General features: G+C 35.4%; 1 protein-coding gene across 4 annotated transcripts in view; it reads right to left on the reverse strand.

Moving 5' to 3' along the window:
* Positions 1 to 1,401: 1,401 nt before the first annotated feature.
* The window catches only part of LOC144303948 (uncharacterized), a 75,367-nt gene continuing 60,053 nt past the window's right edge, over positions 1,402 to 16,715 (reverse strand). For all 4 annotated transcript variants that reach the window (XR_013370939.1, XR_013370938.1, XM_077882325.1 and 1 more), the window contains one exon: positions 1,402 to 1,593. Coding sequence is in view for 2 of the 4 variants with exons in the window: in XM_077882329.1 (XP_077738455.1) it covers positions 1,555 to 1,593 (39 nt within the window). In the remaining 2 variants the exon portion in view is untranslated. The remainder of the gene's footprint in view (positions 1,594 to 16,715) is intronic.

The following is a 16,715-nucleotide window of genomic DNA, read 5'->3' on the forward strand; positions in this document are numbered from 1 at the left end:
TAGAGTGATAGTTATTTGTTTCTATCTCAAATATATTACCAAACAGAACCCTTCTTTGCCTCAAAGCTGCAAACATAAAGGTTCCTGAACATAGGTTGGAGAAAGGAAAAATGTGTGTTTTGTAAGTTCCCTGTTTCTTTAATGGACTCTAAATACCTTAAATGCCTCAGAGACCGGGCCTTGGTTTACCTATAGGTACCGTAGGTTGAAAATACCATCGGCTTTCTGTGGCCTGTGACCTATGTAACTAGAATGAAAGCATGCTACATTTCCCTTCATCATGTTTAAGACTGTTGATCTGTGCGTCTATGCTTAACGTCTTGTTAGTGGTTTTCTCTCAAGTTAATGTGAGGTATTGTGCTGATGATCTTCAGATAAAAATTGCCAGCATAATTATAATGACCAGAGCTGACTGAATTGTTTCAGGAAGTGAAAATGACACAGTGGTTCTTAACCCTGTCTGCCTATTATAATGTCTTGAGGTCCTTTAACTATACTGATATTGGGCCCCTCTCCAGAGATTCTGATTTAATTTGTCTTGCATGAGGCCTGGGCTTAAGGAATTTTTCTCAAGCTTTCAAAGTGCCTACAATGTACAGCTGTAGTTCAGAACCACTAATCTAGTCTGTGGTCCTCAAATTTTGGTTCCTTGTAGATAATGAGGACTAATTAAGGAAACACATGCCTAAGCCCCATCCCAACTTAACGAATCCGAATCTATGGGGAGAGAAATGCCAGCATCTGTATTTTTTAAAAGCCTTTGAGAATCACTGATTTATGGCAAGAGGAGAATGGCATGACTTCACTAAACCTTAATTAGACTTAAATATGGAGTGATAAGGAAGGAAATTATTTACTCTGGGAATCTCCAGTAGGTTACTGCTAATCATTTGTGCGCTGAAGTGTTATTCCTTTTTATGCGCCAGCTTTTTTTTCCCAGCTAATAGATGAATACTCCCAATTATTTACTTTGTTTCCCATCATTTAATTTTTTAATACTGCTTCATAGTCAATTCCCTAGGAGAAATGTTTAATAGGTGGTGGCACATTCTGAGTCTGTTGTCCTGGTGATGAGACTGACCTTTCTAAGTGATCTGAAGCTGTCTCCCCTCTGAAAGCAATATGAGAATGTATTTTGACTTAATTCTTTTTCTTTCAAAGCCAAGTGTATTTCTAAGTATATGTTGGTTTTCTTGATGTACTCTTTTAGTTTTTAATTATCTTGATGATAATAAAAACATTTCACCTTTAGAGTTATGCTGTATAAGGCAAGAACATTCTTTTCTGGGAATGCAGTGTTTCATGCATCTATCGCCTCTTCACTTCTAATAGTCAAAATATCACAGCACCAAAGGTAATTATACCTCCTGGGTTGAGTGGGTTTTGGTAAGATTACTTACATTTTAGTCATTTGTGAAATTACAGAAATAATTTATTAGTTCAAAATTTTGATAACTAAAAATAATCCATGGGCCACAGTAAGAGAGTAGCATTTGGCTTTGTAGTGGATGTTCAGAGAAGGAGCAGAGTTGAATTGCTTTCCCGATTCAATCACTATTTCTCTGTGACATTTTTCAGTCTCAATGGGTGCCTCTATAAGATAGAAATAATAAAACATTTATTAACTTCTCACATATTTCCTTCAGGGAAAAATAATAGCATACAAAATTTTCATAGAATATGGAAAAAACATGTCTATATAGAATATGATAATTGCAAGAATCTACTATAATTCAAAATATCTAACATTACTTTGAAATAACACAATGAAAATTACAAATGATAATCCCCACTTACCCTTTGCAGCCTTTATCCCTATTAGTTATAGTAGCCAACTGTTTATACTTACTAATGTTGATATTTTGCAACCACTTTTATGATCCTGTACAGTCATCCTATTCACGGTGTTGATGCCTGCATTATATTATTCAACTATATCTCTATTGTGGATTCTTATGTTATTTACAAAAAGAATGACATTTTCAATTTTTGTCATCCTTTTATCTTTAGTTGATATTTTGAATCACATTTGTTAAAATATCTCTGTTATAGCAAACAGTACAATACTGTATCTTATAATAATACTTATTGCCTAATTTTATGAAGCCATCAAAATTCATAAAAAGAATCGTATGACACTTTCAAATTAAGAAAATCTCAAATTTAATATATTTAAATAGGATTATATGTCACATTAAGTATAAAACTTTTAAAACTTGAAAACTATAAACATCTTTGATTATATATATTAACTACCTGCATCAATTAAGGTTAAAATACTTTAGGCAGAAACTACAATGATATGTTTCCATTGCCTTATGGACACTCACTTTTGCAAGTGAGTAATTCTGTGACACCAAATTATATTATAAATGTTTGATTAAATTTATGGTATTTTCTTCTTCTTCCTAAAAGATTGTATGACTCATTAAAAAATTAAAATATACTAAAATTATTTTTGTTTATGCAATTTGAAGATAATTCTTTTCATATGTATTTTTTATTATAAAAGTAATCCATATTACTAGTAGAAAACAGAAATATATTCACATTGGTCACATTAATCATGTAAATTAATGGTAATGTTTTGTTTTTCATTCTAGTGTTTTTAAAATAAATATGTGTACATATATATACAGTATTTAAAAGAAAAGAAAATTTGTGATCATAGTAAAAATTAATCTTTTAACTTAATTATATAATGAGAATTTCTTTTTAAAAAATTTTTAAAAAGACTTATTTATTTATTCATGAGAGACACAGAGAGGCAGAGACACAGGCAGAGGGAGAAGCAGGCTCCATGCAGGGAGCCCAATGCGGAACTCGATCCCGGGACCCCAGGATCATGCCCTGGGCCTAAGGCAAATGCTCAATCGCCAAGCCACCCAAGCATCCTCAATATAATGAGAATTTCTTATGTTTGTAAATATTCACAGAAAATATCTTATCCGTGTTTTTTTTTGTTTTGTTTTTTTGCTATTTTAAGTTATTGTTATAGTGAACATTTTTGTTCCTAGAATAGATTTTTAGAGAATTAAAGAGGCCCATATTTGAGTATTTAAGATGGTAGATGTAGAAAATAATGTATTTTAAATAAGCCTTTTAAAAATATATTGTGAAGTTGATTTACAGACATTTAGAAAACTTGATCTGTAGTGTTGGATTGACAATGCATAAATGCTATAAAACCTTATTATTATTATTTTTTGCTATAAAACCTTACTAAATGAAATTGTGACTCCCTCTGACCCCCTCTTCTTGGAATGGCAAAATCTCATTTTCAGCCTGAACAAGCACTGTCAATAAATATAGGAAAATATAAGAAAGCTTGATGAGAGCTTGGGGGTAGCATGTCAGGGGAAATTGCTAGTTGTTTTGGCAGAATAGTTATTTGGGGAGTGTTCTTAAGATACATTGAGAAGTTCTGAGTTGTAGGAGAAAATGACTCCTTTACAGACAATTTAGACAGTGTCTCAGTTAACCCCTCATGAAAGAAGTACTTATAAATTTTAAATGTTGAAATATCATGACATTGTATTGAGTTCCAAATAAGGAAATAAATGCAATGTCATTTCTACCCTCCAAGAAGGTGCAACTTGCAAGCTTGTGTGTATGGCCTTAGCTTTCCCTTTTCAGAGAGAAAAGAAGGTTGGGTTAGCTCTTGGGCCTTCCTGGGCCTGGAAACCAAGAGTCAAAATTAGAGTAATCCAACTCTTTCCTTTTGCAAGTGAGTAAGGTGATGCTAAAAGGAGTTAAAAAGGGTTTCTCCAACAATTCTCAGTTCCAAGTCAGGGTTGAAACTTGCCTTTATAGGACCGAGTTTGATCACCACTTCCTTTTATAATCAAAACAGTAGTTTAGATGACAAAAATTACTCACTTTTACAATGGCTTTAGCTTTTTTTTTAAATCTGAAAAACACTACTGAAATGATGTATACATTTCCAAAGGTATAAAAAAAATAAAAATGATCAGAAATAAAACCAAATTTATAGCAAATCAAAAGTGTTAATGATTTCATATTTCTTTTTTTTTTAAAAAAAACAGTCATGTCAGTATATTTTTGATGTTATACTGATTTTTATTTCAGTTAGAGCCTTCATTTTTCACTCTGTAATCACATTCAGATTTTAAATGCAAAATCCTTGGTGAGGGTGGTAGAAGCGGAGAAATAGCAGCTTGCTTATTTTAATATTTAATCATCTCCCCTTTCAGCTTGAGGTGGATAGACAGAGACTTGTGTATATGTCAAGGAAGATTGTGGAATCCATTGTGTCCCATAAAGAAAAATCTAACTGATCCATTTCTATGGGCATCTTTCCCTAGTAGTTGTTAGTAAATTATTATGCTAGTAGAGATAAAATTGGATAATACTTACTTGTTTTTTTCCATCTCTGATCTTTTTTATTCCACAGAGATTTACCTAGTAAATTCACAGAATGTGTAAATTTCAAAAGTATTGAAGCCTCTTTTAGTCGATGATTCATTTGAAGATCTTTCCTATCAATCATTAATTAGTATTTAACATTAATTATTAGTAAGTTAGTGTAATTCTTGAACTGAAATTTTTATTACCACACAGGGTTCAAAGAGGTAGTAATGCTTTTGAATCATGGTCAGATGAATTGATCCTTTTACCCACAAGATTTTGCTTACAGAGATTAGGGCCAACTGGGACATCTATCACCCCATAATTGATAGGGCTTGCTGTACTGGCTGGACAGTGCTGTTTCCTATCTTAGCTCTCCTCCTCCAGCCCCTTGACTGAAGAGGATGGCTATCCAGAGAAAAGACCATCTTTTGTTGAATAGTTCATGCAACCTTAGGCCAGATCTTTTCTTCTACTTATCTCTACTAAATTTATCCTGCCACCAAAATTCAGAACAGAGAAAGGGAATGGGAAATGGGAATACAGAATTTCTGCAAAGACTGATTCGCTATAATATTATTGCTTTTTTCCCCTCTTGCATCTTTTTCCACATCGTGATTGCTGTTGCCTATAGCAACCACCATTACAACCTTTAAAGCAATTTTTACTACAATGGAAAGGAATCTCAAGTTAGACATTATATGCTTTTTCCATACTGGACATTCATGACTTAATTAGCTTAGTATAGGGCTAAAGCATTAAACATTCTATTCCAGAAAGGTTAATATTTTTACTTGCTCTTTAGTTGCTTGTTTTCCTCCTGACACTGACCTTTCTTGATTGTTCACACCAATTTAAACTGGTGATAGATCCCTGGAAAAACAGCGTCTTTTTGCATCTTGGCTTCGGATCCATTTCCACAGCCTGACTTCAGAATTGTCTTTTAAAAACTATGGATTAGAATAAGTTAGCTAGCATGTTGTATGGGCCAAGAACTATGCTGAGGCTCTGCATTGTTCATTCTTCACCTTGAACTTGCAACATAGGTGTAATCATCCATATTCTACAGATGGGAAGATGGATTTATCCAAGGCTGTGTAGTTAATAAATGGTGGTATCTAAATCTCTCAGGCTTCAGGCCCTGGAACTCTCTTCATGAATCCACACTAACTCTGTTAGTAAGAACTATTTCAGCTTCCCTAAATACTGTTTGCCTTGGATATGCAGCATCTCATTTCTCCTGAGTAAGAGTCTACCATTTCTTGAGAATCTGGGGTATAGGTGTTGGTCAAAATTTCCCTCCTTACTTCCAAATGTCTCTCTTAAATTCTTATCCTTTCAGGCTTTCTTTCTCACTTCTCATGTCTTTGGCTTTACTTGGGACATCAATATTGAATGCTTTATGCTGTTTCCACAACAAGTTTAGGCTCTGCAGGGGAAGGCTTAAGGGAAATGAAGAGTAAGGAGGAAAAATGAGCTTGAGGCTAATGCTCTAAAGAGGCAGAGTATGAACTGAATGGTATGGAGGAGAAAAACTCAGGCAAACATCATCTAGCCAGTTTTTCGAAATATTTTAAGACATTTTCTTTATAGAATATTTGTTCTTACATTTAACCCAACTTTTGCCCTGTGGAGTGATCCAATATCTTCTTATTCTCTCCTTGGTAGATATGGGTAGAAATTTATTCAGCAACTTTCTTTTAAACTAGATAAGGAGTGTTGTATTTCTTCATAGCTGAACCTTCACATAGTACTTAATATATAGTCCTGCTAGTATGAGAGGGCTAGTATCTAGTCCTACATACCGTTTTTGATGCAAGCTCCTGTTATATTGTTGTATTTGACAATACTGCTAAACCATGGGCGCACACACACCCACACACACCCCCTACACACACAGAGGTAATACGTATTTATATGGTACTTCCATATGTAAATATATATAATCTCATTTTAATTTATTTCTACCTGACTTCATTCTACACATGATAGATAATTCAGGTGAACTTAACAACAAAAATACATACAAAAAATAGGAAAGTATAAATGGAAATTTAAATTTATGATTACATAAAATATGCTAAAGTATAACTTTAAACATGAAAAATCCTAACTCATGAAAATATAAAATATATGCATATCACAGATTTCATTTTTCTTTTTAATTGATAAGGAAAACAGTACAATGTTAAAAAATAATCCAAAGAACATTAGATTTTTATTAGATTTATTGTAATTTACTGGATTGCTAGATTAGATACAAGCTGGCTACTGTCCAACAGCATCATAAACCATAAGCTTTGGGTTCCAGTGGACAGCCATTGTTTATATTTCTCCTAAACAAAATCTACAAGTTAATCTCTGTCCCCACACAATTGTCAAATGGCCACTAAATAGAATGTCAAGTCCAGCAGTGCATTGAAAACATACCTAAGAATTTCTTTTGCCTTTTTCCAAATTTTGGATAATTTTTCTGACAATTTTTAAAATTTGTATAAAAGATCACAATCAAGGTGGGAAATGGAATGTAAGTGCATAGGCAATAAGGGCCTCTATAATTATTACATTTGAAATTTGTATTTAGTTGTAAGTTCTGTGGAAGCCAAATTGAATGGAAGATGTGAAATGTTAGAAGATTTTATGATTAGAAAGAAGAAATACATTAATTCCTTCAGGGAAGAAAAGTTTCTCTTCAGAAAAAGACATGTGTATCCTGAGGAGCTTCATACTGGGAGTCAGGGAGTTGGAGCTTGGAATTACACATCCCACAATCCTCAGTCATTTATCAAATGAAATAACAGATGCCAGAGAGTTGTTTTCTTGAAGTACGCTGTGATGGAAAACTTGGATATATTGTTGAAATCCCCCCTGGAGAAACTAGTCCCAGTAGAGTGAGAAGGGAGAAGAAATGATAATTATAGTCCAAGAGTCTGACTTTTACGATGGCTCACTTTTTTTTAATATATATTTTTAAGATTTTATTTATTTATTAGAGACACACAGAGAGAGAGAGAGAGACAGGCAGAGGGAGAGCAGGCTCCATGCAGGGAGCCTGACATGGGACTCGATCCCAGGTCTCCAGGATCACGCCCTGGGCTGAAGGCGGCCCTAACTCTGCTGAGCCACCTGGGCTGCCCAAGATGGCTCTCTTGATGCATCTCTAGCAGTGGTTCTTCATCAAAGGGATGTGAAAGGATAACTTAAGTTCAGTGGGACTTCTTCACAATTCTGTCAAGAGCATGTTAAGTTAAAGGGAGAGCAGTCTGGCCAGCGCAGGAAAATAAAGTAAACATACTTAGCCTAGTGCCTGGCATGAAGTAAATGTTCAATAACTTTGCTACTATTATCATTGTTCCAATTATTATTATTATAAAGTAAGCTTCAATATACTTCTTAGATATCTAAGTGGGCATAGCAGTAGACTGAAGATCAGAGGGAAGAGGGGACTGGTGGTAAGTGTTTGAGAGTTGCCAGTGTCCAGGAGTTACTGTAAGCTAGGGGAGGGCCTGGAAAAGATGGGCTAATAAGTGGTAGTGGCCTTGGCAGTAGGATGGTACAAATAGTGAATGTGGGGGCAGTAGTAATCAGTCTTCTACAAATATAATTTCCTCAATAGAACTTGATATGAGTAGGTCAACAGAGACTTGAGGTTATTTTCTCTGGAATGCACATTTTTTATGCTTTTATTATTTTTTTAAAGATTTTATTTATTTATTCATGAGAGAGAGAGAGAGACAGAGACAGAGACAGAGACATAGGCAGAGAGAGAAGCAGGCTGTCTGTGGGAAGCCTGATGTAGAACTTGACCCCAGGCCCTGAATGCAGATGCTCAACCACTCAGCCACCCATGGGTCCCTTCATGTTTTTATTTTAAAAATCAAATGAGGGGGATCCCTGGGTGGCTCAGCGGTTTAGCACCTGCCTTTGGCGCAGGGCGTGATCCTGGAGTCCCAGGATCGAGTCCCACATTAGGCTCCCTGCATGAAACCGGCTTCTCCCTCTCCCTGTGTCTCTGCCTCTCTCTCTGTGTCTCTCATGAATTAATAAATAAAACCTTTAAAAAAATCAAAATCAAATGATCACATATAGTTTGAGTATCACAAAACTCTGGCAAAGAGGTGTGGTAGGACATTTCTATCCCCATTTATGACTAAAGTAAAGAAGTAATGAAGTGATGTGCTCAAGATTTAAACATATATATTTAAATATACATATATTATATATGAATAAATATATATGTATAAATATATAATATATTTATCTAGGAGATGGCAGAGTTAAGTCTTGGCCTCAGAACTTGTGACTAGTTTATTGCTTTTCTATTTATTTCTCCTCCCCCACTATGTTTATCTCTACTCTCCTTGCCGAGTCTTGTTGTGTTGTGTTTGATAAAGGATCCAATTAGATATAGTCACAGAGAGCTGATTAGTATTTTCTCGGATGCTGGTCTCTGCCTTCCTTTAAGCCTGGCTTCCTATGCCAAGTTAATGAGCGTGTTTCTTGTGCCTTTATTGAGAATACTGACTGAAATCTTAAATAATGCAGATGCAGGACCACTTCTGACCGTTGTTCCTTCGGTCTAAATGGCCACATTTTGGGTGATGGGTTGTATGATGTAGATGGTTCTCCATTAAGAAACTAGATTAAAACCAGAAACTTATTTCTTACGGGCCACTGCACTGTTGTTAGGGGTCAGTCACTGCCCATGTGACTGGATAGATAACTGAAAATAAGAAACATTTCATCATCATCTTAAGAAAGCCTCAAACTATTTATGTCACGTAGAAAAAGCCATTAAAAGTATAATGACTAAAGGAGTACCTTGCACTGACCTTGCCACTTGATTCTCTGAGACATAAAAATAGGCTGCAACATCAGTCGGCTTTTGGTTTGTGGTGTGTTTGAAAAAACAATTCAAATCATGTATTGGAAAGAAGCCAGAGACCCATCTGCTGAGAGTTTGTCTTTCTAAATTGGGTGCAGTGCGTAGTGTTGAGGGAAAATGACACACCTCTCTTATGAATATTTTCATGAACCTTCTCAGTCTCTAGAGAATCCACCCATGCACTGTTAAATTGTGTCATTTGTGGGAACACAATGACAAGGACCTAAATTGGAAAGCAATACAGATTTAGCAAGAAAATGTCTTCCATTCCGGGGGTCCTTGCTGCTTCCTGTGTCCAATATAAAGAGCTAGGGGGATCAAAAAAATAAAACAGTGTCAAGTGTTAATCCAAAAGGCCTACTTTCTCTTGTTACTAAATTAAAATACTACCTGATATTTTGTATAGATCATTACACAGAGTGAAGTGGAATTATAAAATGTTTGTAAAAAAATGTTTGTGAAGAGAGGGAAAATAAAAGGAAGGAAGCAAAGACAGAGATAAGCCTGGACTAGTCCTGTTTCTCCTTCCGTCTCCTCACTATAAATAAACAATAGCACTAATAGCCAGACTTTACTGAGTGCTTTCTATGCATCGGGGACTGCATATGGATTATCAGGAGAATTTTACTATTTCACTTTATTGGCGAGGACAATGAAGTCTGGAGAGATTAACAAATTGGTCTAGTTTCCCTAGCTAGTTTTCTATAAAGAACTCACAGTCTCCATCGAAATTCTTTTTCAGTTTCTTCTCTCCTGCTATCCAATTTAGTTCTTGGTTTTACTGTGGCAAAAGTAGGAAAAGAAGAAAGGAAGTGACCATTGGTGTGGTCTCTGCCTCCTTGAAGGTGAGGAGACAGGGTTGTTGAAAGAAGAGTGAGTGGCATGCCGTAAGAAGGAATTTGGCCAGTCATCTTAGTCCAACATTTTTGTTTTCAGGTGGCTTAGCTATATTTAAAGATAGTAAAGTGAAACCTTTAGTTAAAAGTAAATCTGGGTTAGAAACTGATCGTACCCATTCCCAGTCCAGCACTTTTCACTTACCGCATTGCTTTTCGTTATTTCAAATCCTCTTTTCCTTCCACTGAGAAAAACTGAAGTTATTTATCTGACTGACATTATTTTTTGTAAAGGAATATACTGTTTAGGAACTTCCATTTAGCTACTTGTATGAGTATATTTTATTGGATATTAAGTTCACTTAGCAGGAATCATAATTTTCCTAAAGTTATGATAATCATTTCTTAAGATTTTTTTTTCTGGCTAGTGTAAATTCAGAGATGCTAGAATTCCTTCAAAAAATGATATATTCACAGTTTTCATATTGTCAAGTATAGTTGAGATAGATACAAACTTGGGAGGTAAAAAAATCTTATTGGATCTTAAACAACATTTTGGAAAATATTACACAGAACTTTAAATAATTCTCCATTGTTCGGTGTATCCAGTAACATAGAAAAATGGGTTTAATTAAACTGGAGGAAATAAAAGGAAGGGCTGACAGTTTTATTTAATGTGAACTATGAATTGAAAGCAAACACCATCAGCTGCTCTAATTTTTATTTCTTCTATTAATAATATACAACAGGACTGGAGGCAAATAAACTTCCTTTTATAGTTCTCCACTTCTTTCTCTCTCTCTGTTTTTCACAAATGCCTTCCTTAATGTTGACAGTAATCAGGTAGCATGGTTCAGGGGCAGTTCCTCTCTATTATGTATAGCAGATATTTTATTTAAACCATCAGATTATTCGATTAGAGCACCAATTCATTACTTTTTTAGAGAATTTTCTAAAATTGGTAACTGAGTACCATATATGGGTACATTTGGATATGACTAATAATCTGTGTCTGGTACTAGTTAATCATTAGGGCTTTCATTTCATTTTATTTTTTTTTCCCATTTAGCTGCCTAAGTGGTTATATTTAGTTGCTGTTTCTCAGATTGAAGATTTAACATGCCGGCATGTGCTTCTGACATGTCTTCATGGTATTTTTTTCTGAAATCCACAAATTCCTTATGCCTTTCTTTTGTAAGCAAAAAAGTGTGAAGTTTAGTGAGGAAGCACTTTAGAAATTAAAAGAGTTTATTATAAATAGCCCTGAATTTACTAACAGCATAATTTTGAGCTGGCTGCTTCTCTGAGAGACACTTTCCTCATCTGTACTGTGGGAATAATCACAGAGTAGTGATTATTGTAGTGTTGTTACATCCAGTAAAGCAGTGTACAAGAAATCACTTAATAAATTTGACAATGAAACATTGGGGGATGTTTGAAATGGAAGGTGATGTTAATGCTGATATTGGTTTCTTTCTGAAGAGGATCTTTCATTCCAAACCAGAGACACTTGTAATTTCCTTTGTTTCTTTGTTCTTCCTTTCAAGAGATCTCCAGCTTAGAGGTGATTCCTTCTTTGTGTCTCTACTCTACTTTGAATCTACCTCTTTGATGAAATCTACCTCCTGAATCTCTGCCCACAATGCAGAGATGCATTTATGTACACCCTTGCATCTCCCGTGGATTCAGTTCGTTAAGGGCATAGAGAAAGGGTTTTAGCCATTTTTGTATCCCTAGCACCTAGTACTGGGGCTTGTCAGCTGTCAGCTCTTGCAAGTCACTGTTGAATTAGATTTAATGTGGAAGACTGGAAAACCAGGATTTTATGTTCTATTCTTACTTTTGGTTTTCTTTTCTTAAAGTGGTGGTTTGTCATTCTAAAAGAGTAGTTAATACTGGCCCAAATTTATTTTAAAAACTGGATTTTTATGAAAGGAGCAAACAGTAGAAATTAGACTGCATCTATATGCCTTTCTTCCATCCTTATTTTAATCTTTAAAGAAATGAGTTGATTATGTTGGATTGTTGGGCTATTTCAGTATGGAAAAAAATTGCTTTCAGGTCATCTATTGTGAACAACTACCTTTCCTCCTTAGAAAATATTGCTGAAATGAACAATAGCAAAGTGTACTTTTCCTTTTAAACAAGGCACAGACTTGTTAGAAAGTGCTTTGTGGATACTGAAGAATAGTTTTATATCAATATAAAGAAATTTGAAAAGTAAATTTAAACCATTCACTGTAATGTCTTTTCAGAATTTCTCTTAAATGTGATTTTTTCCCTAACATCTACCTTTATTCTTCTTTATTTTATTTTTTAAAAAGTGTCTTCTTTTTTTAAAAGATTTTATTTACTCATGAGAGACAGAGAGAGGCAGAGACGTAGGCAGAGAGAGAAGCAGGCTCCATTCAGGGACTAATGTGAGACTTGATCCTGGGACTCCAGGATCACGCCCTGGGCCGAAGGTGGTGCTAAACTGCTGAGCCGCTCAGGCATCCCTACCTTTATTCTTCTTTAAGCACTCAATAAACATTAATTGATTTTTTTCATAAAATTCTGATAAAAAGAAATTATTAGTTTTTTTAAAGTTTGTTTTTTGTTATCCTCACTTTATACTGAGTCTGCAATGAAATTTTGTTCCATTTTTAAAAATTGTGGTAAGATATCCATAAAATAAAGTTTAAACATTTTTAGGTTTACAGTTCAGTGGCATTAAGTACATTCACATTGCTATGTGAATATCACCACCTTCTGTCTCTAGAATTTTTACATCTTCCCAGACTGAACCTCCATATTCATTGAACAATAACTCCTCATTTCTCCCTTTCTGCAGCCCCTGACAATCACCATTCTACTTTGCATCTCTATGAATTTGATTACTTTAGTTACTTTATTTAAGAAAAATCATAAGATATTTGTCCTTTTGTGTCTGGCTCATTTCACTTATAAGTAAGTGTTCATCTGTGTTGTAGCATGTGTCAGAATTTCCTTCCTTTTTAAAGTTGAATAATACCTCATTGTATGTATATGCCACATTTTGTTTATCCATTTATACATCGATGGATGTTTGGGTTGTTTCTATCCATTTAAAAAAGTTCCCAGTAGTTTGATGCTTCTTTAACTTTGATGCTTCTGTAACTTTAGCAATTTGAAAATGCTTCAACAAATACAAATTTTATGTAGTCAGTTGACCTCTTACACTAGTGAGACCATAGTATGGTTAAGCCCTTAAAGGGGCTCAAATCTTAACTCTGCAGATTACTAGCCATGTGACCTTTTTTTTTTTTAATTTTTTTTTTCAATTTTTATTTATTTATGATAGTCACAGAGAGAGAGAGAGAGGCAGAGACACAGGCAGAGGGAGAAGCAGGCTCCACGCACCAGGAGCCCGACGTTGGATTCGATCCTGGGTCTCCAGGATCGCGCCCTCGGCCAAAGGCAGGCGCCAAACCGCTGCGCCACCCAGGGATCCCTAGCCATGTGACCTTTAGTAAGTTATACCCTCCCAGAGTTCAGTTGTCCACATTTTAACAATGGAAATAATAGCATAATGATTGATGTGAGTGGTAAATGAAGAAAAGACACTTAATTCTGCCTATGATAAGAGTATTGTAAAATAGCCATGCCACTTTTATTCATTTAAACATGTATGGGCTGAGTGCTCCAATCAAGACATCATGTTAAGTGATCTATTGTATGCTAGCAGGTGGTGTAGTTCTTCCTTTTTGGGGTACTTAGGGTTGCGGTGGGAGTGATAGTAGGGATTAGTAAACACAGCAAAGTAGAATTTATGTCATTATAGCTGATTATAAAGTGAAATTTTTTAATTGTGAAATTTTTAACAGGGAGAGATTATTTCAGAATAGAGGAAATTAGGAAAGGTTTCAGTGATCATACGATAATGATTATGTGCCAGAAACCCTGTGTGTGTGTGCATATATTTTCTTTAATCTTTATGAATAACATATGTGGTAGGATTTTTTCCCCCCAGTTTTACGTATGAATGTACCAAGGATTAAAGAATTTACAGCTGGCAAGAGTCAGAGTTGAATTATTAAGAACTGAGTTGGATTAAGATCTGCCTGATTATGAAGCTTGCACACATCTGTACTCATTATTTTACTATAGCACATTCCAGCTTGAAAGTGTAAATATTTGAGATGGATCTAGAAGGAAAAATGAGGGAAGAGTTTAAAGGAAGGACATTCTGGATGAAAATGGCAGAGATGTGCTCAAGTGCGGTGCATGCTTTAAGATTTTACTGGTACATGAGTAAGGGAAGAGTGAGCAGTAAAGCTGGAAAAAGTAATTTGACTAGGAAATTGTGGAGCAGGTATCCCAGGAGAATGGCAGTTCTGTGTTTGACTTGATAGGCAATGGCAAGATATTGAAGATTTATATACAGAAATGTCAGAATTGCCTTCAGGAAAACTAACTAGTAAAAGTGTAGAGCGGATCAAAAGAGGGAGGTGGGACATAAGGATCAAAAGATTGAGAACAGAGAAGAGGCCATTTGAGAGTTTAGATTAGAAGAATTTATATCAGGGCACCTGAGTGGCTCATTGGTTGAATGTCTGCCTTCGGCTCAGGTCATGATCCTGGGATCCTGGGATCGAGTCCTGCATGGGGCTCCCTGCGGGGAGCTTGCTTCTCCCTCTGCCTATGTCTCTGCCTCTCTGTGTCTCTCATGAATAAATAAATAAAATCTTTTTAAATAAATGATAATAGCAATTACTGTTTACTGAATGCCTGCTCAGGTCTCAGTGTTTACACACATTTGATCTTCAAAGCAACATTACAAGTTAGAAATTAAACTTCATATGATAAATTTTCTAAGATTAAAAATGATTATTTATTTTTGAAGATTTATTTTTTATTTTTTATTTTTTTTATTTTTGAAGATTTTATTTAAGGTCAAGTGAGTCTGGATTAGAGAGAGGAATTTGGGATTGTGAAGTACTGCCTTTTCCTTAGAAACAAATCCTTAAACTCCAAGATGAAGAGGAGGCCAGGTTGTGTGATTCTATTTTTATTCTTCAGTAATCATAAAATGCATTTTCCTGGGAATGGGGTGTGTGAAAGGGTTTTTCTGCCTTTTGACAATTGTCTCTGCCAACATGATGCTTGTGGAAGCAGCAAAACTTTCACTTTGACTCAGAGAACAGCTGGAACAATGTTTAAAAATCCCACAGAAGCTTTACCAAACTCAGCCCTTCTCCATGTGTTCTGAGACACAATGATCATTGGTCCATGAGGACAAAAAAGAGGGCCATGGTCAAAAGAGGTTAGAAATTTTGAAATAGTAATTTTTAAAAATCCTAAGCATAACAAATAAAAATATTCCTAATTTCTCTTTAGTTAGGATGTGCTACAGGTGTGTTTCTCTTCCTAGTTCCCAGTCTTCCTCCAAGTGAGTATCCCCAAACTCACAAAACAGGACCCCAATCCCAACATCTTTTTTCTTAAGACTTTTGACCAAGACAGACTAGTCAATCTCTTTTTCCCTCCTAGCTGAGGTCTATCTTGTCTGTGGATTTTCTTCTTTTGTGGGTCTTCAGCATGAATGTCGACCTCACTTGGCTAATAATATTCTCCACAGTTAGTGTGAAGTAGTATTAATTTTGTAAGTTTTAACTGAATAATTCCATTTCAATACAATATAATATACAATATTTGTTATGGGCTGAACTTGTTCTCTCTTTCCTGATTCATATGTTTGACATTCTAACCCCCAATATCTCAGAATGTGATTGTATTTGGAGATTGTTGTCAGAGATAATTAAGTTAAAATAAGGCCAGTAAAGTGAACCCTAATCTAATATGACAAGTGTCCTTATAAAAAGAAGTAATTTGAACACTCACATGTACAGAGAAAAGATGATGTGAAGATACAGGAAGAAGGCAGCTGTTGTCAGGCCAAAGAGAAAGGCCAGAAACAGATCCTTCCCTCATAAGCCCTTCCAAGGAAGATCTCGACTTCTAACCTCCATACTCTGAGAAAATACATTTCTGGTATTTAAACTGCTCTATCTTTGAAAATTTGTTACAGCAGCCTTAGTAGACTAATACATGAATTCATTTATAAAAAGCATATATATACATTCTTCTCATACAGTAATGAAGGATGTTAAAGGGAAAGACTAGGAACTATCATTTCCTTAGAATGAAGTAAGTGTCTTCATCAAGGACATTTTTGAAGCCTGGTGGAGGATGAAATCATTGAGGGAAGGATTACAGAGACAAAAATTGATCAAAGGAAGAAACTTCAAGAAGGTGTCTTTTTTGAATGGAAAGATAGAGGAGGAGTAGAATGCAGGAGATGTGGGCATTGAAAGGCAGAAGGAAAAGCATAAAATCAATGGATTGTAGAAGCTAAAAGGGGAAGAAGTTTTAGTTAGTTTTTAGTTAGGGATCTCCAACATTAATTTTTTTTAAGGTTTTTATTTATTTATTCTTGAGAGAGAGAGAGAGAGAGGCAGAGACACAGGCAGAGAGAGAAGCAGACTCCCTGCAGGGAGCCTGATGTGGACTCGATCCTGGGACTCTGGGATCATGCCCTAGGCCGAAGGCAGGCGCTCAACCCCTGAGCCACTCAGGCATCCCTAAAGTTTGAAATGTGATCATCA

Source organism: Canis aureus, chromosome 33, assembly GCF_053574225.1.
Source record: "Canis aureus isolate CA01 chromosome 33, VMU_Caureus_v.1.0, whole genome shotgun sequence".
Classification (NCBI taxonomy): Eukaryota; Metazoa; Chordata; class Mammalia; order Carnivora; family Canidae; genus Canis; species Canis aureus.